This window comes from Lithobates pipiens, unplaced genomic scaffold, assembly GCF_037356315.1.
Source record: "Lithobates pipiens isolate NorthernLeopardFrog02 unplaced genomic scaffold, aLitPip1_a1.2 Scaffold_18, whole genome shotgun sequence".
Taxonomy (NCBI): domain Eukaryota; kingdom Metazoa; phylum Chordata; class Amphibia; order Anura; family Ranidae; genus Lithobates; species Lithobates pipiens.
The window spans coordinates 9536479-9559329 of record NW_027507758.1 but is presented as its reverse complement, the minus strand read 5'-3'; the positions used below and the strand labels follow the sequence as shown (position 1 = coordinate 9559329).

At 46.5% G+C, this 22851-nt stretch overlaps 1 protein-coding gene across 1 annotated transcript in view; it reads left to right on the top strand.

The window, feature by feature from the left end:
- The first annotated feature begins 1942 nt into the window (after positions 1 to 1942).
- The window catches only part of LOC143986961 (ALK tyrosine kinase receptor-like), a 317275-nt gene continuing 296366 nt past the window's right edge, over positions 1943 to 22851 (top strand). The window contains exon 1 of the mRNA XM_077485377.1: positions 1943 to 2070. Within this exon, the coding sequence (XP_077341503.1) occupies positions 1959 to 2070 (112 nt within the window). The 5' untranslated portion in view covers positions 1943 to 1958. The remainder of the gene's footprint in view (positions 2071 to 22851) is intronic.

The window sequence follows — 22851 nt, the reverse complement described above, 5'->3', positions numbered from 1 at the left end:
CCTGCATGTGACTTAGTCAAATCAATATATGGTATCACGGAATGTGCCAAGACAATTGGGGTTTGTCCAGGAATATGACGGGAGGTGTGAAGGTTTGTGAAACCACCCTACTCAATTTCCAACATGGTGCCACAAAGTCTGAGGCAGGTGTTCATTGTTCAAGTCAACTTTCCAAAGTTTTACGTTGTCATTAAGTCAGCGGTCATCAATCCTGTCCTCAGGACCCACTAACAGGCCAGGTTTTATGTATTACCTTGGGGGAGATGCAGACTAGAATACTGCAATCACTGAGCAGCAAATTATATCACCTGTGATGTGTTTCAGTTATCTTGTAAACCTGGCCTGTTAGTGGGCTTTGAGGACGGGGGTTGAAGACCACTGATCTAAGTGGCAGGGAAAAGATATTAAACATTATATGTGGGGCAGGGCCGTCTTTAAGGCAGGGCAAAAGGGGCAGCTGCCCTGGGCCCTGTCATTGTTGTGGGGCCCAAAGCAGCTGCCCCATACTTACCAACTATCCCAGTTTAAATTCCCTCGTCCCTTGAGGTTTTAGTCCCGTGCTGTGTCCTGATATCTCAGTGTAAAGCTCTGTTACTAATGCTGCCCAGCTCTGCCCTATTGTTGTGTACAGACGACGCACCTGCAGACCCTGTGTTTACATGTAAATACTGGCATTGATATGTAAATATCTGCTGCATTCATATGTAATTGGAGGCGGACCGGCAGCATTTATATGTAAATAGAGGCAGTATTCATAGGTATATCATGCCCCCCTAAGTTCATATCCACCATCACCTATATGGAATGCTGCCCCCTGGGGAGATAAAGGGGCATGCTGGAAACTGATCACACCCACCCCTCCCCCCAGAACTGCCACTGATCCCAGGAGTTCTAGGATCCCTAGGAGTTTTCTATTAATGGGTCCCCTCACCTCCTTGGTCCATGGTGTGCAGGCAGTGAGGCGATGATGTGCTGTAACCTCTATCAACCAATCAGTGAGCAGTATTGATGTACAGTAATCTCTAGCAACCAATCAGCAAGCATAAATCATGTGCTGTAACCTCTAGCAACCAATCAGTGAGCAGTGTCGATGTACAGTAATCTCTAGCAACCAATCAGCAAGCATAAATCATGTGCTGTAACCTCTAGCAACCAATCAGTGAGCAGTATTGATGTACAGTAATCTCTAGCAACCAATCAGCAAGCATAAATCATGTGCTGTAACCTCTATCAACCAATCAGTGAGCAGTATTGATGTACAGTAATCTCTAGCAACCAATCAGCAAGCATAAATCATGTGCTGTAACCTCTAGCAACCAATCAGTGAGCAGTATCGATGTGCAGTAATCTCTAGCAACCAATCAGCAAGCATAAATCATGTGCTGTAACCTCTATCAACCAATCAGTGAGCAGTATTGATGTACAGTAATCTCTAGCAACCAATCAGCAAGCATAAATCATGTGCTGTAACCTCTAGCAACTAATCAGTGAGTGGTAACGATGCACTGTAACCTCTGGCAACCAATCGCAATCGCTGCCTGATATGATTCAGTAAACTGATTTTAAGTCTAGCTGTTATTTATTGTATGTCTCAGAGCAGGAAACTGCATGGGGGGGGAGAGGGGGCAAGAATATTTTTGCCCGGGGTCCAATCAATATTAAAGACGGTCCTGATGTGGGGGATAAATGGTATCAAAGTTCCACACCCAAGGTTAGGGATGGTTGTTCCAGTCTTTGATGGCCTTTCTTTACGCCTCTTGCTATGGTCTCTTGAGCCTCATGGCCTCTTAGGGATTTCTCTTGGCTTCTTCACGTTGGGTGCTGGGAAGTCATTCTGATCCAGGGTTTTTCTTTGTCCAGCCAGATAACAGCTGAAACCTCATGTTATGAATTTTTGTCATCCTGTGATACTTATGAAGATTGCTGTTCCCTCTGCAGGAAACCCACCTGGGGTGAAAATGACTTTGGATGGTTCCTTCCACTGCAGAAGCGGGATGGAGATTAAACTGTCTCAGGTCTGCAATTTCATAGCGGACTGCGAGGAGGAGGAGGATGAAGGAGATCTTTGCCGTGAGTATTTTCCTGTAACAACGCACTCAGCTCTTTATGATTGTAAAGTCGGCTTATTACAGCCTTAGTTCTGAACCCTTCACCGTTCCCCATAGACTTTAAGTGGACATTACTCAGAAAGGAAGGTGATTGGCTAATAATGAGATACTTGTAAACATCTTTAGAACATGAAAGATAATCTTTTCTGGTTTTTACCAGCAGATCAACAAGTTTTACTTCAACGTTAAAGTAGAACTATGGTCAAACTATAACAGAACACATATGATGTAGCAAAACCACAAATAGAGGGGTACAGCCAGCCCTCCCGTACTGGGCCTGGGTTCCATTACTTCAACAAGGAAGCCCAGGGACACGGAGGTAACTTTTTAATAATTTTTGGGTGCAGGCAGAGTAACACAGTGATCTGAGGCTGCAGGCGATTAAAATTAGGTTTCCTGGGCCCCATCAGTTCAGCGGAGGGGCCCCAGCACAGACAGGGGGACCTTAAGCAATTTAGGGTGCAGGTGGAGTAATACCGTTACGCTCCAGCTCCCGACAATTAACCAGTACAATACCCCCTTCCCGCCCAGGCCAATTTTAATCTTTCAGCACTGTTGCACTTTGAATGACAATTACTCAGTCATGCAACGCTGACAGTGACAGAGCTCAGGCCTGGGACAAGATGGCAGTGGCTGCCACAAGCTGAGCATGCAGTGGGGCATTGTGCACTCAGAGCCCTTACAGGCTGGAGGGGCACACAAAACAGGTCCAAAAACGCTAAAGGTTGGAGGAGTACAAAGAGGAGCAATCCATGGCTTTTACAGGTTGGAGGGGTACAAAGAGGAGCAATCCATGGCTTTTACAGGTTGGAGGGGTACAGAGAGGAGCAGTCTATGGCTTTTACAGGTTGGAGGGGTACAGAGAGGAGCAATCCATGGCTTTTACAGGTTGGAGGGGTACAAAGAGGAGCAATCCATGGCTTTTACAGGTTTGAAAGGTACAAAGAGGTGCAATCCATGGCTTTTACAGGTTGGAGGGGTACAGAGAGGAGCAGTCTATGGCTTTTACAGGTTGGAGGGGTACAGAGAGGAGCAATCTATGGCTTTTACAGGTTGGAGGGGTACAAAGAGGAGCAATCCATGGCTTTTACAGGTTGGAGGGGTACAAAGAGGAGCAATCCATGGCTTTTACAGGTTGGAGGGGTACAGAGAGGAGCAGTCTATGGCTTTTACAGGTTGGAGGGGTACAGAGAGGAGCAATCCATGGCTTTTACAGGTTGGAGGGGTACAAAGAGGAGCAATCCATGGCTTTTACAGGTTAGAAAGGTACAAAGAGGTGCAATCCATGGCTTTTACAGGTTAGAAAGGTACAAAGAGGTGCAATCCATGGCTTTTACAGGTTGGAGGGGTACAAAGAGGAGCAATCTATGGCTTTTGCAGGTTAGAAGGGTACAAAGAGGAGCAATCCATGGCTTTTCCAGGTTGGAGGGGTACAAAGCGGAGCAATCCATGGCTTTTGCAGGTTAGAGGGCTACAAAGAGGTGCAATCCAAGGTGTTTACGGGTTAGGGGGATACAAAGAGGAGCAATCCATGGCTTTTGCAGGTTGGAGGGGTACAGAGAGGAGCAGTCTATGGCTTTTACAGGTTAGAAGAGTACAAAGAGGAGCAATCTATGGCTTTTACAGGTTAGAAGAGTACAAAGAGGAGCAATCCATGGCTTTTACAGGTTGGAGGGGTACAAAGAGGAGCAATCTATGGCTTTCGCAGGTTAGAAGGGTACAAAGAGGAGCAATCCATGGCTTTTCCAGGTTGGAGGGGTACAGAGAGGAGCAATCCAAGGTGTTTACGGGTTAGGGGGATACAAAGAGGAGCAATCTTTGGCTTTTGCAGGTTGGAGGGGTACAGAGAGGAGTAGTCTATGGCTTTTACAGGTTAAAGAGGTACAAAGAGGAGCAATCCATGACTTTTACATGTTGGAGGGATACAAAGAGGAACAATCCATGGCTTTCAAAGCATACAGCCAAATTAGATTGTCTGTATGTTGCACCATGTGGGGTATGATCTGGAGTGCAGAGAAGAGATCTGGGTATTACATGATGGATGGGAAGTAGTACGTTAAGGGAAAGCAGCTTTGTCACAAGCTTCAAAGACTAGTGTGAGGCAGGAACACGGTGGTTGAAAGTAGGGGATTAGCTTTTGGAAACCATGGAAAAGGTTAAGCTGAGTAGAATGACATTATAGAAGGTGTAGGAGGATTGGAATACATAGAGGAAAATAGAGGAGAAGTTAGAGATGAAGGTAGAGAAGACATGAGATGTTCACACCAAGCATGATGGTGAAGCAGAGCAAAGCCCAGGATGGTGAGGGAATGATTTGTAATGGTGGCCCTGGATGTCAAGCTGCTTATATCTGTAGGTCAGAGATTTATGTTATTCTAAGTACTCCCCCAACTGGGTCATAATTTAGTTAATACCTGCTAATCTTCACCCTTCTTTCTGTAGTAATACCACTGCAGGGTTCTCACCCCTCCTGCTGCTGAGCCGCCGGCACCCTTCATCGTCCTATCAGGGGATTAGCATGCTCGGCAGCCCTTTGGATTGACAGCACATTGCTCTGTCTGAGCTGAAGGGGAGGATGTAAAAAAAATAACTTGAGGTTTTAGATGGACTTTAAATATCAGCTAGACCCAACAATTTTTTTTTTTTTTTTTTTTTTGGGTTTCGGAATGGTGCAAATATATATAAACAGCTTGGGATGCATTAGCAGAAATGGCTGTAGATATAGGAACAAATAAAAGATATAAGAAATGTTGTGTACTTGTTTTATTTAATGCCTCGGGCTGATCTATACAACAATATTATTTTCAATATTAAAAGTGAAATAAAAATAAAAATAAAAAAAGGAGGGGTGTACTCACTTTGTGAGATACTGTGTATATACACACACACAAATTATATATATATATAAATTGTGTGCGTGTATATACTGTATCTCACAAAAGTCAAATTTTTGTAAATCTTTTCTTCTATCTTTTCATGTGACAACACTGAAGAAATGACACTTGTCTACAATGTAAAGTAGTGAGTGTACAGCTTGTATAACAGTGTAAATTTCCTGTCCCCTCAAAATAACTCAACACACAGCCATTAATGTCTACACCGCTGGCAACAAAAGTGAGTACACCCCTAAGTGAAAATCTCCAAATTGGGTCCAATTAGCCATTTTCCCTCCCCGGTGTCATGTGACTCGTTAGTGTTACAAGGTCTCAGGTGTGAATGGGGAGCAGGTGTGTTCAATTTGGTGTTATCGCTCTCACTCTCTCATACTGGTCACTGGAAGTATAACATGGCACCTCATGGCAAAGAACTCTCTGAGGATCTGAAAAAAAAGAATTGTTGCTCTACATAAAGATGGCCTAGGCTATAAGAAGATTGCCAAGACCCTGAAACTGAGCTGCAGCATGGTGGCCAAGACCATACAGCGGTATAACAGGACAGGTTCCACTCAGAACAGGCCTTGCCATGGTCAACCAAAGACGTTGAGGTCACGTGCTCAGCGTCATATCCAGAGGTTGTCTTTGGGAAATAGACGTATGAGTGCTGCCAGCATTGCTGCAGAGGTTGTAGGGGGGGCAGGTCAGCCTGTCAGTGCTCAGACCATACGCTGCACACTGCATCAAATTGGTCTGCATGGTTGTCGTCTCAGAAGGAAGCCTCTTCTAAAGATGATGCACAAGAAAACCCGCAAACAGTTTGCTGAAGACAAGCAGACTAAGGACATAGATTACTGGAACCATGTCCTGTGGTCTGATGAGACCAAGATAAACGTATTTGGTGTCAGATGGTGACAAGCGTGTGTGTGGGGGCAACCAGGTGAGGAGGACAAAGACAAGTGTGTCTTGCCTACAGTCAAGCATGGTGGTGGGAGTGTCATGGTCTGGGGCTGCATGAGTGCTGCCGGCACTGGGGGGCTACAGATCATTGAGGGGACCATGAATGCCAACATGTACTGTGACATACTGAAGCAGAGCATGATCCCCTCCCTTCAGAGACTGGGCCGCAGGGCAGTATTCCAACATGATAACCACCCCAAACACGCCTCCAAGATGACCACTGACTTGCTAAAGAAGCTGAGGGTAAAGGTGATGGACTGGCCAAGCATGTCTCCAGACCTAAACCCTATTGATCATCTGTGGGACATCCTCAAACGGAAGGTGGAGGAGCGCAAGGTCTCCAACATCCACCAGCTCTGTGATGTCATCATGGGGGAGGGGGAAGAGGACTCCAGTGGTGACCTGTGAAGCTCTGGTGACCTCCATGCCCAAGAGGGTGAAGGCAGTGCTGGAAAATAATGGCGGCCACACAAAATATTGACACTTTGGGCCCAATTTGGACATTTTCACTTAGGGGTGTACTGACTTTTGTTGCCAGCAGTTTAGACATTAATGGCTGTGTGTTGAGTTATTTTGAGGGGACAGGAAATTTACACTGTTATACAAGCTGTACACTCACTACTTTACATTGTAGACAAGTGTCATTTCTTCAGTGTTGTCACATGAAAAGATAGAAGAAAAGATTTACAAAAATGTGAGGAGTTTCCTTACTTTTGTGAGATACTGTGTGTGTGTATATATATATATATATATATATTTTTTAACAAAAAATAATTATAAAAAAAAGCAAAATGTACATATTTGCATTGCTCCCTCTTGATGGTATTTAGTAGCATAGTGACCTCTTCTGCTAGTGATCAGTGGGAAGAATGTTCCTTACATTGGTGATCAGTGAGAAGAATGTTCCTTACATTGGTGATCAGTGAGAAGAATGTTCCTTACATTGGTGATCAGTGAGAAGAATGTTCCTTACATTGGTGATCAGTGGGAAGAATGTCCCTTACATTGGTGATCAGTGAGAAGAATGTTCCTTACATTGGTGATCAGTGAGAAGAATGTTCCTTACATTGGTGATCAGTGAGAAGAATGTTCCTTACATTGGTGATCAGTGAGAAGAATGCCCCTTACATTGGTGATCAGTGAGAAGAATGTTCCTTACATTGGTGATCAGTGAGAAGAATGTTCCTTACATTGGTGATCAGTGGGAAGAATGTTCCTTACATTGGTGATCAGTGAGAAGAATGTTCCTTACATTGGTGATCAGTGAGAAGAATGTTCCTTACATTGGTGATCAGTGAGAAGAATGTTCCTTACATTGGTGATCAGTGAGAAGAATGTCCCTTACATTGGTGATCAGTGGGAAGAATGTTCCTTACATTGGTGATCAATGAGAAGAATGTTCCTTACATTGGTGATCAGTGGGAAGAATGTTCCTTACATTGGTGATCAGTGGGAAGAATGTTCCTTACATTGGTGATCAATGAGAAGAATGTTCCTTACATTGGTGATCAATGAGAAGAATGTTCCTTACATTGGTGATCAGTGGGAAGAATGTTCCTTACATTGGTGATCAGTGAGAAGAATGTTCCTTACATTGGTGATCAGTGAGAAGAATGTTCCTTACATTGGTGATCAGTGAGAAGAATGTCCCTTACATTGGTGATCAGTGGGAAGAATGTTCCTTACATTGGTGATCAATGAGAAGAATGTTCCTTACATTGGTGATCAGTGGGAAGAATGTTCCTTACATTGGTGATCAGTGGGAAGAATGTTCCTTACATTGGTGATCAATGAGAAGAATGTTCCTTACATTGGTGATCAATGAGAAGAATGTTCCTTACATTGGTGATCAGTGGGAAGAATGTTCCTTACATTGGTGATCAGTGAGAAGAATGTTCCTTACATTGGTGATCAGTGAGAAGAATGTTCCTTACATTGGTGATCAGTGAGAAGAATGTTCCTTACATTGGTGATCAGTGGGAAGAATGTTCCTTACATTGGTGATCAGCGGGAAGAATGTCCCTTACATTGGTGATCAGTGAGAAGAATGTTCCTTACATTGGTGATCAGTGGGAAGAATGTTCCTTACATTGGTGATCAGTGAGAAGAATGTTCCTTACATTGGTGATCAGTGAGAAGAATGTTCCTTACATTGGTGATCAGTGAGAAGAATGTTCCTTACATTGGTGATCAGTGAGAAGAATGTTCCTTACATTGGTGATCAGTGGGAAGAATGTCCCTTACATTGGTGATCAGTGGGAAGAATGTTCCTTACATTGGTGATCAGTGGGAAGAATGTCCCTTACATTGGTGATCAGTGGGAAGAATGTCCCTTACATTGGTGATCAGTGGGAAGAATGTTCCTTACATTGGTGATCAGTGAGAAGAATGTTCCTTACATTGGTGATCAGTGAGAAGAATGCTCCTTACATTGGTGATCAGTGAGAAGAATGTTCCTTACATTGGTGATCAGTGAGAAGAATGTTCCTTACATTGGTGATCAGTGGGAAGAATGTTCCTTACATTGGTGATCAGTGGGAAGAATGTTCCTTACATTGGTGATCAGTGAGAAGAATGTTCCTTACATTGGTGATCAGTGAGAAGAATGTTCCTTACATTGGTGATCAGTGAGAAGAATGTTCCTTACATTGGTGATCAGTGAGAAGAATGTTCCTTACATTGGTGATCAGTGAGAAGAATGTTCCTTACATTGGTGATCAGTGAGAAGAATGTTCCTTACATTGGTGATCAGTGGGAAGAATGTTCCTTACATTGGTGATCAGTGGGAAGAATGTTCCTTACATTGGTGATCAGTGAGAAGAATGTTCCTTACATTGGTGATCAGTGGGAAGAATGATCCTTACATTGGTGATCAGTGAGAAGAATGTTCCTTACATTGGTGATCAGTGAGAAGAATGTTCCTTACATTGGTGATCAGTGAGAAGAATGTTCCTTACATTGGTGGTCAGTGAGAAGAATGTTCCTTACATTGGTGATCAGTGGGAAGAATGTTCCTTACATTGGTGATCAGTGAGAAGAATGTTCCTTACATTGGTGATCAGTGAGAAGAATGTTCCTTACATTGGTGATCAGTGGGAAGAATGTTCCTTACATTGGTGGTCAGTGGGAAGGAGGAGGAGGACACACCCAAGGAGCTCTCTGAGAACCACACCTTTTTTCAAGCCTGGGCTTTGCCTGCTAGCTCAGCCCAGGAATAATGCCTGATCCTGGGGGAGGCCCTGGGATGGATTCCCCTGATGATACGGGGCCTAGTGAGGAGGAGGAGGAGGTGGAGGATCTGTCTGTGGGTCCAGGCCCTGCTGAGAACGTGGATGCCTACAGACAGAAGATTGTTGACCGTTTTCGGGCAATCGGAAGGGCTGAGGAGAAACTTAAATGTTTAAAAGCTGAACATAAAAACTTCAAGACCAAGTATTTCCAGGTCTGGAGTAAAAACCGTTTGGCCATGAAGCCAGAGTTACAGCAAATGGAGGAGAAAGTAAAGAAACAATCTTTATTTTTGAATAAACTGAAGGACAGAAGTGGAGCTTTTGCTGAAAAATGTAAAAATGAGAGGAGATTTTCCAGCCAGACATCGGTGAGTTCTGTGGATCAGCAGGTAACAGACAACCCGCCTCATCTGTCTCTGCACCTCTCCCCCCATGTCAGGCTGGGGAATCGCCAGCGGCAACCAGCCAGGGGGTTGAGAATGAACATGGCACCCTGCAGTTCATCCAGCAGATGGAGTCACCCCTGAGGGCAGACAGGTCTGTTGGTGAGCCATCGAAGGTCCCTGAGGATGAGCGGAGGGATTGCAGACCGGCAGAGCCAGCACTGGTGGAGGGATCCCAGTGCGCTGTACAGCCTCCATCCAACATGTCTGCCCCACCTGCTGTAGTGGATGGTGTCCCGGCTGAGGAACAGAGAGGGAAGGAGATCTGCATACAGCTGCCTGCTACAGGGAAACCCTCTGCAGACATGGAGGGAGAGCCCCTGGCAGAGGTGTCATCAGCCCACCAGAGCAATGTGGATGGATCTCCATCATGCACCCCACGCCTGGATTTTGCGGATAATGCTGAGACTTGTAGTTCCACAAGCAAGATGGCTGCCAGCTCCAGAGAGCCTGTTTCTCCTTCACCTGGGCTGATTGATGCAGGTGGGGGAGGGGTTCAGCACAGTGCAGCATGTGAAGTGGAGACAGCCATGGGAGTCTCCTGCAGTGATTCACCTGTTGCTGTATTAGGACAACATTCACCCGGCTCAGCTGATAGTCCTGTCCTGATGGAGGAGAAGAGTCGGCCTGGAGGTGACGTGTGTATGGGGACAGCAGTGACTGAGGACACGGCAGGAACTATGAATGTGCCAGGAAATAATGACAGTAATAATATTGATAAGGCAGTGAATGTGGTGGGTGGTGGTGAAGGGGTTAATATTGCTGACCAAGATAAAAATGACATTTCTCTTTCTGCTCAGCAGAAGAAAGACTCATCGATTGTACAGACCAAATCTGTACAATCGATATCTGCTAGAGGTGTGCCAGAATGCTCAAAACACACAAATGTCTCTTCTGCTGGGAGGAATATGGGGAGTTATGCGTCTGTTGTGGGGAGTCGCACCAAGGAGGGTGGGGGGAATGCTGTAAATATTGGTGGTCACAATATAGGGGGGTTTGGTGGTGGGATTGGTAGTGGGTATAGGAGGAGGAATGTGGTTCAGTTCAAGTGGGAGGGGGAGGGGACCCCACCAGTGAGGGGGAGGGTGGCTGAGTTGGTTTTGGAAATGGGGTTTAAAGCTGTGGATATTTTTGCTTTGATTTGCCCAGTGGGAAGTTATGAATTTGATTTATCTTTTGTAAAACCTGAGGGGTTGGATTTATTTTGGGAGCGACATAGGAGGTGCCAGGGCCTTCCGCAGTGGAGTGGTTTGGTGCCAAAAGTGATTTCCAGGCAGCCTCTGATAAAATCGGTGACCATCCTGGTGCGCAACGAATCCATACCAGAGGCTGATTTGATAGTATGGCTACGCCGATATGGTGAGGTCCTCACTCCACTGCGGAAGGTCCTGGATGAACATGGGATATGGACAGGGGCCTGGACAGTGTCGCTAAAACTTGGGGTGCTGGGAAATGTAGTCCAACATCTGCCCTGCTCAGCTTTCCTGGGAAGAGATCGGCTGACTATATTCTACCAGGGACAGCCCAAAGTCTGCAATAAATGTGGTGAAAAGGACCATTTTGCCTCTACCTGCACCCGTAAAAAGTGTTCACTATGCCAGGGTCTGGACCATTTGGCAAAAGATTGTACCCAAATTCGGTGCAATCTGTGCCAAAAGCTTGGCCATCCTTACAGTAAGTGTCCAGAGGCTTTACATAACCTGCCAGGATTGGAGGCTGAGCTGCAGAGGCTGGATAAGGAGGATGAGGCCACTGTAACTGTTGTTGTCCCTCCTGTGTCTGTTCCATCTGTTGTTTTGGATTCTGTTTCCCCTGGTAATGTTGTCCCTGAGTCTGTCCCTCCTGTGTCTGTTCCATCTGTTTCAGGTTCTGTTTCCCCTGGTAATGTGGTCCCTGAGTCTGTCCCTCCTGTGTCAGTTCCTTCTGTTGTTTCAGATTCTGTCCCCTCTAGTGATGTGGTCCCTAAGTCTGTCCCCCATGTGGTGGTCCCTATTCCTGCTGTACGTAGGTCCTCCAGACTAGCGGAAGCTGCTGGGGGGGCAGGTTTAGCGGATCTTCCTTCTCAGCCTCCAGTCCCTGTCCCTCAGCAGCGCAAACGTGGTCAGGGGAGTGTGGGGGTGCTGGATGGGGGTGGGGCTGATGGAAGGGTGTCCATATCCCATGTCTCACCCTCTGTTGGGGGGGATTCGGATGATGAGGGGTGGGAGATGTTTAGGAGGAAGAAAAAGAAGAAGAGGAAGACAAATAAGGTGGTAATTTCTTCCTCAGAGTCGGAAACGACTACCCCAATCATCCTGATGGCAGTTCCCACTCCGATAAAGGTGGCGACCATTAATGTCGCCAGCATTAAATCTGCAAGAGCTCGTGACATTGCCTTATTTTTGCTCAGCGAGTTTGATGCCGAGATTTTATTTTTGCAAGAGACCTGGCTCAATACTTTGGCCGATGTCCATCTAGCAAAAAGGGAGTGGAGATGCGGTCCCTCCTTTTGGTCTCTTGCGGCAGAGCCCTGCAGCGGATTTGCGGTCCTTTTTAAAACCGATATGGTAACGTGCCAGCGGGTAATTGAGGTAGAGATTGGGAGATGCATGGTCTTGGACGTCTCTGTTAGGGGGCAGGACCTGCGCCTGATTAATATCTATGGACCGCAGTCAAGATGGGGCAGGAAATGCCTCCTCACAGAGATCAAGCCCTTCCTTTTTACGTCCCAGCAGGTTGTCTTTGGAGGTGATTTTAACAGCATAATTAGGCCTGAAGACAGGAGAGGCTCCATAGACAGGCTGGCGTACGATAGCGTTTTTCTTAGAGATATGGTGAGACAAGCAGGCCTGGTAGATGTGCATATTAAGCACTGCCCTGGCAGCAAGGGATTCACATTTCAGAGAGGGAATAGTCAGAGTAGGATAGATAGGTTTTTTTTTAAAGGAGAACTCTGCTTTCTCGGCTCCTGAGTTGAGGGCGGTGGAGTTCTCTGACCACTGTATGCTGTCTGTGACTCTGAATGCCTCGGACACTCCACCCAGGGGAAGGGGTACCTGGAAACTGAATTTGGCTCTCCTGGAAGACGTAGAGGTAAGACAATCCTTTGAGGATTTTTTTCAGGCACAGGTTTCTATTCTGGACTTTTGCAGCACTAAGTCAGAGTGGTGGGAGCTTGTGAAACAAAGGGCGATTGGACTTTTCAAGGCCATAAGTAAGAAGAAGCAGCTTGGTATGTACATTGCCTACCAGCATTTGCGGAGGAAGCTTGATCGTCTTGTCTCGTATAGAGGAGATCCAGGGGAGATCTCTGAGGTGAAGTTTCTTCTTAGAAAGTGTCAATACGACCGGCATGCCTCCTTGGTTCTGGAGAGGGATTATGGAAAATATCACTCGCCTGATCCTTACCAGAACTGTAAGCAAGGCATAGCAGTTAAGACGGTCATAGGCCTGAGGGATAGTACGGGTTCCCTGGTGAAGTCCAGATCAGGGATCCTGGAGATCTTCAGATCATATTATGCAGACCTTCTGGGAAGAAAGGACCTTTGTCGGGACAAGATGGAAAGCTTTCTGGATTCTACTCCAGGATTGGGAAATGGTACATTGCCTTTGATGGATTTGACAGAACCAATTTCAGTGGATGAGGTAGTCCATGCTATAGAGAAGCTGGCTACCAAAAAATCGCCTGGGCCAGATGGGTTGACAGCTGAATTCTATAAGTGTTTTAAGTCCATTCTGGCTCCCTTTTTAGCGGAGGTTTATAACAGCTGTCTAGAAGAGAGTTCGCTCCCTCCCTCCATGAGGCAATCCGCTGTGATTCTTCTGTCAAAAGGTAAAGACCCCTCAATGATTGAGAACTGGCGCCCCATCAGTCTTCTCAATGTTGATAGAAAGATCTTGGCGAAGATTCTTTTTTGGCGCTTGTCGTCAGTGGCAGGCGATTTGTTGTCCAGTCATCAGCACTGCTCGGTCCAAGGTAGAAGTACCTTTTCAGCGGTTTTAGCTGTCCGGGAGGCTTTGGAACGATGCAGGGCTGCTGGATGGAGAAAGTACTTGCTGGCATTGGATCAGGCGAAGGCTTTTGATAGTCAATCACGAGTACCTGTATTTGCTACTTGGTAGATACGGCCTGCAGGGGAGGTTTATAGATTGGCTGAAGACATTATATAAAGGGGCTGAGAGCTTCCCACTGGTTAATGGTTGGGTTGGACGGCCTTTTGAGGTTGGCTCTGGTGTGCGCCAGGGATGTCCTCTGAGCCCCCTGTTATATGTATTCGCAATCGACCCCTTTATAAGAAGGCTAGAGTGTGGATCTTTGTGCGGGGTGCCTTTGGGCATTGCTGGTGTGCCACCTTTGAAGGTCGTGGCCTATGCCGATGATGTGTCTGTTATTGTCTCTGGAACGGAGGAGGCGCAGGAGGTGGTCTCTATGATAGAGCAGTACACGGAGGCTTCTGGTTCTAAAGTCAACCATGAAAAGAGTGAAGTTTTCTGGATGGGTGAGGAAGGTGAAAGCTTCGAACTTCCGGATGCCTTCCCAGAGCCCCAGCAGGAAATTAAAGTGTTGGGCATCAAATTTGGTCCTGGTGACTATGGTCATCGAAATTGGGAAAGCAGGTTGGTGTGTGCCAATGCCAAAGTAGCAAGTTGGAAGAAATGGAAGCTTTCATTGAGGGAGAGGGTTGACTTGATCAAAACGTACCTGGTCCCAATTTTTTTATATGTCAGCTTCGTCTGTATCTTGCCAGTATCTCTCTATGCAAGGGTGTACAGCTGCTTTTTCCAACTGTTATGGGGAAGTAGGCTGAACCTGATCAAACGCAATGTAACTTACCTGTCTAGGCGGGAGGGTGGCCTAGGAATGGTCAACCCAATAGTTTTCTTTTCTCTGCTGTTTTTAAAGTACAATCTTGGTAACATGCAGCAGAGAACCCGCCGGGATGGGTGGGTATTTTTCAATCTTGTTTTAGGCCTTTTCTGCGATGATGGGAAGATGGCGGGCCATTGAAAAGTCTGAGAGTCCGACATGGCAAGCTCCCGGCTTATGTTGCCCGTGTCTGAAAATACTTCGGCAGTGGCAGGTGACAGTGGAGGATATCAAGTCCCTCCCCAGGAAGCTTCTGGAGAAGAGGATTTTGGGCTCTGCTTTCAGTGTGTCACTGGCCTTAAGGGATTGCCCAGGCTCTGTAATGAGGGAAGGGTTGCGTTTAATCAATTTAGAAAGAATCCCCTTGAAGTTTAGGGATCAAGCCTGGCTCGCCTTCCATGGAAGGCTCTATGTGAGAGTGAACTTGAAGCATCGCCCTGTGGATGATCGAGATTGTCCTAGAGCGGAGTGTGTTGGTAAAGTGGAGTCTATGGACCACTTTTTGCTCCAGTGTCCCTTTAACATAGAGGTGTATAAAAGGGTGGGGAGGGCTCTAGGCATCCCCTTTTTCTATCGCATGAGTTATGCGGAGTGGGTGTATGGGGCATTCCCGACTCACTGGGATTTTGATTTGGATACACTGTTTTTAGTTAGTATAGTTGTCCGTTACTTCACATGGAATGCACGGTGCCAGATTACCCTGCGGAAGAAAATCCTCTCTGTTGAGGTGGTGGTGCACGATATTCTGGGTGAGGTTGGGAAAATTCGGGGTCTTGAGAAGGGCAGGGAGCCTCGGGCAGTCTGGATAAGGGCGTGGAGGAATATCAGACCTGCCTTTGGTGAACTGCCCATCTCTGGGTGAGGAGCTCTTTTCTTTTTCTGGTTCTTTCACTCCCTTAGCTTTTTTTGGTTAGTATCTTCTTTTTGAAGAAGGGCTGCATGCATAATAGGTGCGGGATTGTTTCTTAACCTCACAAGTTTGATGTCTGGTGTAATGGTGTGAGTCGTAATAGGATTTATGTTATTGCTGTAAAGTATTTTTAATTTTTTTTTTGGTTTGAGAGCAGTTTTGCTATATTTATTTTAATTTATGTAAATATGTACATATTTATGTATATTTATATATTGTGATTTTATGCTTAATGATTGCAAGACTTTTAATAAAGAAAAATTGGGAAGAATGTTCCTTACATTGGTGATCAGTGAGAAGAATGTTCCTTACATTGGTGATCAGTGAGAAGAATGATCCTTACATTGGTGATCAGTGAGAAGAATGTTCCTTACATTGGTGATCAGTGAGAAGAATGTCCCTTACATTGGTGATCAGTGAGAAGAATGTCCCTTACATTGGTGATCAGTGAGAAGAATGTTCCTTACATTGGTGATCAGTGAGAAGAATGTTCCTTACATTGGTGATCGGTGAGAAGAATGTTCCTTACATTGGTGATCAGTGGGAAGAATGTTCCTTACATTGGTGATCAGTGAGAAGAATGTTCCTTACATTGGTGATCAGTGAGAAGAATGTTCCTTACATTGGTGATCGGTGAGAAGAATGTTCCTTACATTGGTGATCAGTGAGAAGAATGCTCCTTACATTGGTGATCAGTGGGAAGAATGTTCCTTACATTGGTGATCAGTGAGAAGAATGTTCCTTACATTGGTGATCAGTGAGAAGAATGTCCCTTACATTGGTGATCAGTGAGAAGAATGTCCCTTACATTGGTGATCAGTGAGAAGAATGCTCCTTACATTGGTGATCAGTGGGAAGAATGTTCCTTACATTGGTGATCAGTGGGAAGAATGTTCCTTACATTGGTGATCAGTGAGAAGAATGTTCCTTACATTGGTGATCAGTGAGAAGAATGTCCCTTACATTGGTGATCAGTGAGAAGAATGTCCCTTACATTGGTGATCAGTGAGAAGAATGTCCCTTACATTGGTGATCAGTGAGAAGAATGTTCCTTACATTGGTGATCAGTGAGAAGAATGTTCCTTACATTGGTGATCAGTGGGAAGAATGTTCCTTACATTGGTGATCAGTGAGAAGAATGTTCCTTACATTGGTGATCAGTGAGAAGAATGTCCCTTACATTGGTGATCAGTGAGAAGAATGTCCCTTACATTGGTGATCAGTGAGAAGAATGCTCCTTACATTGGTGATCAGTGGGAAGAATGTTCCTTACATTGGTGATCAGTGGGAAGAATGTTCCTTACATTGGTGATCAGTGAGAAGAATGTTCCTTACATTGGTGATCAGTGGGAAGAATGTTCCTTACATTGGTGATCAGTGAGAAGAATGTTCCTTACATTGGTGATCAGTGAGAAGAATGTTCCTTACATTGGTGATCAGTGAGAAGAATGTTCCTTACATTGGTGATCAGTGAGAAGAATGTTCCTTACATTGGTGATCAGTGGGAAGAATGTTCCTTACATTGGTGATCAGTGAGAAGAATGTTCCTTACATTGGTGATCAGTGGGAAGGAGGAGGAGGACACACCCAAAGAGCTCTCTGTGAGAACCACCCATTTTTCAAGCCTGGGCCTTGCCTGCTAGCTTGGCCCAGGAATAATGCCTGATCCTGGGGGAGGCCCTGAGATGGATCCCCCTGATGACACGGGGCCTAGTGAGGAGGAGGTGGAGGATCTGTCTGTGGGTCCGGGCCCTGGTATGGATGCCAGCGTTTTCAGCCTTAAGGTTGTTAATCGCTTTAGGGCGATTGGGAGAGCGGAGGAGAAACTTAAAGTTTTGAGAGTGGAGCTTAAGAACTTCAAAGCCAAATACTTCCAGGCCTGGAGTAAGAATCGCACCGCCATGAAGCCTGAGCTACAGGATTTGGAAGAAAAGGTGAAGCAGCAAACTTTATTGTTGGAGAAGTTGAAGGATAAGAGTGGTGCATTTAAAGAAAAATTTGAAAATGAGAGAAGGTTTGTCAGCCAGTCCTCATCGTGTTCAGTGGATCAGCCTCAGCATATGGATGACCCGGGTCCATCTGCCTCTGCTCCTCTCCCCACATTTAAGGCCTTGGAATCGCCGGCGGCAACCAGCCAGGGGGTTGAGAGTGAGAATGGCACCCTGACCTTCATCCAGCGGATGGAATCCCCCCTGAGAGGAGACAAGCTTGTAATGTCTGATGATCCCTCAGAGGTCCCTGTGCATGTTCAGAAAAATCAGCCAGGGAATGAGGATGAACCTGCACCAAACCCCCTGAACATGGATGTTGCTGCACCTGCATGTGCTGAGACCTGTAGTCCCTCTATCAAGTTTGCTGTTTCACACACTGTGTCTGACACCTGCAATGTGATTGCTTCACCTGAACCTCTCTGTGTTCCAGCAGAGCTGATTGATGCTGGTGGGGGAGGGGATCAGAATACTGCACCATGTGCAATGGAAGCCATGGATGTGTCAGTCCAGCCTGCACTGTCCTCTGCAGAAAGTCCTGTCCTGATGGAAGAGAACAGGCCAGCTGAAGATTCCACCAGCACAGCAGTGGGAACTGACACTGCTGGGAAGACTGCAGGACATGTGAATATACCAGCAAGTATTAACAATGACAGTCATGATAAAACAATGAATGTGGTGGGTGGTGATGGTGGAGGGGTTAATACTGCTGGGAAAAATAAAAATGACATTTCTCTCTCTGCTCAGAGGAAAGACTCGTCGATTGTACAGACCAAATCTGTACAATCGATATCTGCTAGAGATGTCTCAGACAGTTCAAAACAAACAAATATCTCTTCTGCTGGGAGGAATATGGGGAGTTATGCGTCTGTTTTGGGGAGTCGCACCAAGGAGGGTGGGGGGAATGCTGTAAATATTGGTGGTCACAATATAGGGAAGTTTGGTGGTGGGTATAGGAGGAGGAATGTGGTTCAGTTCAAGTGGGCGGGGGAGGGGACCCCACCAGTGAGGGGGAGGGTGGCTGAGTTGATTTTGGAAATGGGGTTTAAAGCTGTGGATATTTTTGCTTTGATTTGCCCAGTGGGAAGTTATGAATTTGATTTATCTTTTGTAAAACCTGAGGGGTTGGACTTATTTTGGGAGCGACATAGGAGGTGCCAGGGCCTTCCGCAGTGGAGTGGTTTGGTGCCAAAGGTTATTTCCAGGCAGCCTCTGATAAAATCGGTGACCATCCTGGTGCGTAACGAATCCATACCAGAGGCTGATTTGATAGTATGGCTACGCCGATATGGCGAGGTCCTCACTCCACTGCGGAAGGTCCTGGATGAACATGGGATATGGACAGGGGCCTGGACAGTGTCGCTAAAACTGGGGGTGCTGGGCAATGTAGTCCAACATCTGCCCTGCTCAGCTTTCCTGGGAAGAGATCGGCTGACTATATTCTACCAGGGACAGCCCAAAGTCTGTAATAAGTGTGGTGAAAAGGGTCATTTTGCCTCTACCTGCACGCGTAAAAAGTGTTCGCTATGCCAGGATCTGGACCATTTGGCAAAGGATTGTACCCAAATTCGGTGCAATCTGTGCCAAAAGCTTGGCCATCCTTACAGTAAGTGTCCAGAGGCTTTACATAACTTGCCAGGATTGGAGGCTGAGCTGCAGAGGCTGGATAAGGAGGATGAGGCCACTGTAACTGTTGTTGTCCCTCCTGTGTCTGTTCCATCTGTTGTTTTGGATTCTGTTTCCCCTGGTAATGTTGTCCCTGAGTCTGTCCCTCCTGTGTCTGTTCCATCAGTTTCAGGTTCTGTTTCCCCTGGTAATGTTGTCCCTGAGTCTGTCCCTTCTGTGTCAGTTCCATCTGTTTCAGGTTCTGTTTCCCCTAGTGATGTGGTTCCTAGGTCTGTCCCCCATGTGGTGGTCCCTATTCCTGCTGTACGTAGGTCCTCCAGATTAGCGGAAGCTGCTGGGGGGGCAGGTTTAGCGGATCTTCCTTCTCAGCCTCCAGTCCCTGTCCCTCGGCAGCGCAAACGTGGTCAGGGGAATGTGGGGGTGCTGGATGGGGGTGGGGCTGATGGAAGGGTGTCCATATCCCATGTCTCACCCTCTGTTGGGGGGGATTCGGATGATGAGGGGTGGGAGACGTTTAGGAGGAAGAAAAAGAAGAAGAGGAAGACAAATAAGGTGTTAATTTCTTCCTCAGAGTCGGACCCAGGAGGGGTTCCTCTTGGCAACACCTTTTCAGTTTTGTCAGGTGATGGGATGTCTGATTTATCTTTTTCTCTATCATCCATGGATGAGGGGGAGTCACGTAGTTTGAAGAGAGCTGTTTCTGGTGATGAGAGTGTGGTAAAGGTTAAGAAACGACTACCCCAATCATCCTGATGGCAGTTCCCACTCCGATAAAGGTGGCGACCATTAATGTCGCCAGCATGAAATCTGCAAGAGCTCGTGATATTGCCTTATTTTTGCTCAGCGAGTTTGATGCCGAGATTTTATTTTTGCAAGAGACCTGGCTCAATACTTTGGCCGATGTCCATCTAGCAAAAAGGGAGTGGAGATGCGGTCCCTCCTTTTGGTCTCTTGCGGCTGAGCCCTGCAGCGGAGTTGCGGTCCTTTTTAAAACCGATATGGTAACGTGCCGGCGGGTAATTGAGGTAGAGATTGGGAGATGCATGGTCTTGGACGTCTCTGTTAGGGGGCAGGACCTGCGTTTGATCAATATCTATGGACCGCAGTCAAGATGGGGCAGGAAATGCCTCCTCACAGAGATCAAGCCCTTCCTTTTTACGTCCCAGCAGGTTGTCTTTGGAGGTGATTTTAACACCATAATTAGGCCTGAAGACAGGAGAGGCTCCATAGACAGGCTGGCGTACGATAGCGTTTTTCTTAGAGATATGGTGAGACAAGCAGGCCTGGTAGATGTGCATATTAAGCACTGCCCTGGCAGCACGGGATTCACATTTCAGAGAGGGAATAGTCAGAGTAGGATAGATAGGTTCTTTTTAAAGGAGAACTCTGCTTTCTCGGCTCCTGAGTTGAGGGCGGTGGAGTTCTCTGACCACTGTATGCTGTCTGTGACTCTGAATGCCTCGGACACCCCACCCAGGGGAAGGGGTACCTGGAAACTGAATTCGGCTCTCCTGGAAGACGTAGAGGTAAGACAATCCTTTGAGGATTTTTTCCAGGCACAGGTTTCTATTCTGGACTTTTGCAGCAGTAAGTCAGAGTGGTGGGAACTTGTGAAACAAAGGGCGATTGGACTTTTCAAGGCCATAAGTAAGAAGAAGCAGCTTGGTATGTACATTGCCTACCAGCATTTGCGGAGGAAGCTTGATCGTCTTGTCTCGTATAGAGGAGATCCAGGGGAGATCTCTGAGGTGAAGTTTCTTCTTAGAAAGTGTCAATACGACCGGCATGCCTCCTTGGTTCTGGAGAGGGATTATGGAAAATATCACTCGCCTGATCCTTACCAGAACTGTAAGCAAGGCATAGCAGTTAAGACGGTCATAGGCCTGAGGGATAGTACGGGTTCCCTGGTGAAGTCCAGATCAGGGATCCTGGAGATCTTCAGATCATATTATGCAGACCTTCTGGGAAGAAAGGACCTTTGTCGGGACAAGATGGAAAGCTTTCTGGATACTACTCCAGGATTGGGAAATGGTACATTGCCTTTGATGGATTTGACAGAATCAATTTCAGTGGATGAGGTAGTTCATGCTATAGAGAAGCTGGCTACCAAAAAATCGCCTGGGCCAGATGGGTTGACAGCTGAATTCTACAAGTGTTTTAAGTCCATTCTGGCTCCCTTTTTAGCGGAGGTTTATAACAGCTGTCTAGAAGAGGGTTCGCTCCCTCCCTCCATGAGGCAATCCGCTGTGATTCTTCTGTCAAAAGGTAAAGACCCCTCAATGATTGAGAACTGGCGCCCCATCAGTCTTCTTAATGTTGATAGAAAGATCTTGGCGAAGATTCTTTTTTGGCGCTTGTCGTCAGTGGCAGGCGATTTGTTGTCCAGTCATCAGCACTGCTCGGTCCAAGGTAGAAGTACCTTTTCAGCGGTTTTAGCTGTCCGGGAGGCTTTGGAGCGATGCAGGGCTGCTGGATGGAGAAAGTACTTGCTGGCATTGGATCAGGCGAAGGCTTTTGATAGAGTCAATCACGAGTACCTGTATTTGCTACTTGGTAGATACGGCCTGCAGGGGAGGTTTATAGATTGGCTGAAGACATTATATAAAGGGGCTGAGAGCTTCCCACTGGTTAATGGTTGGGTTGGACAGCCTTTTGAGGTTGGCTCTGGTGTGCGCCAGGGATGTCCTCTGAGCCCCCTGTTATATGTATTCGCAATCGACCCCTTCATAAGAAGGCTAGAGAGTGGATCTTTGTGCGGGGTGCCTTTGGGCATTGCTGGTGTGCCACCTTTGAAGGTCGTGGCCTATGCCGATGATGTGTCTGTTATTGTCTCTGGAATGGAGGAGGCGCAGGAGGTGGTCTCTATGATAGAGCAGTACACGGAGGCTTCTGGTTCTAAAGTCAACCATGAAAAGAGTGACGTTTTCTGGATGGGTGAGGAAGGTGAAAGCTTCGAACTTCCGGATGCCTTCCCAGAGCCCCAGCAGGAAATTAAAGTGTTGGGCATCAAATTTTGGTCCTGGTGACTATGGTCATCGAAATTGGGAAAGCAGGTTGGTGTGTGCCAATGCCAAAGTAGCAAGCTGGAAGAAATGGAAGCTTTCATTGAGGGAGAGGGTTGACTTGATCAAAACGTACCTGGTCCCAATTTTTTTATATGTCAGCTTCGTCTGTATCTTGCCAGTATCTCTCTATGCAAGGGTGTACAGCTGCTTTTTCCAACTGTTATGGGGAAGTAGGCTGAACCTGATCAAACGCAATGTAACTTACCTGTCTAGGCGGGAGGGTGGCCTAGGAATGGTCAACCCAATAGTTTTCTTTTCTCTGCTGTTTTTAAAGTATAATCTTGGTAACATGCTAGCAGAGAACCCGCCGGGATGGGTGGGTATTTTTCAATCTTGTTTTAGGCCTTTTCTGCGATGCTGGGAAGATGGCGGGCCAGTGAAAAGTCTGAGAGTCCGACATGGCAGGCTCCCGGCTTATGTTGCCCCGTGTCTGAAAATACTTTGGCAGTGGCAGGTGACAGTGGAGGATATCAAGTCCCTCCCCAGGAAGCTTCTGGAGAAGAGGATTTTGGGCTCTGCTTTCAGTGTGTCACTGGCCTTAAGGGATTGCCCAGGCTCTGTAATGAGGGAAGGGTTGCGTTTAATCAATTTAGAAAGAATCCCCTTGAAGTTTAGGGATCAAGCCTGGCTCGCCTTCCATGGAAGGCTCTATGTGAGAGGGAACTTGAAGCATCGCCCTGTGGATGATCGGGATTGTCCTAGAGCGGAGTGTGTTGGTAAAGTGGAGTCTATGGACCACTTTTTGCTCCAGTGTCCCTTTAACATAGAGGTGTATAAAAGGGTGGGGAGGGCTCTAGGCATC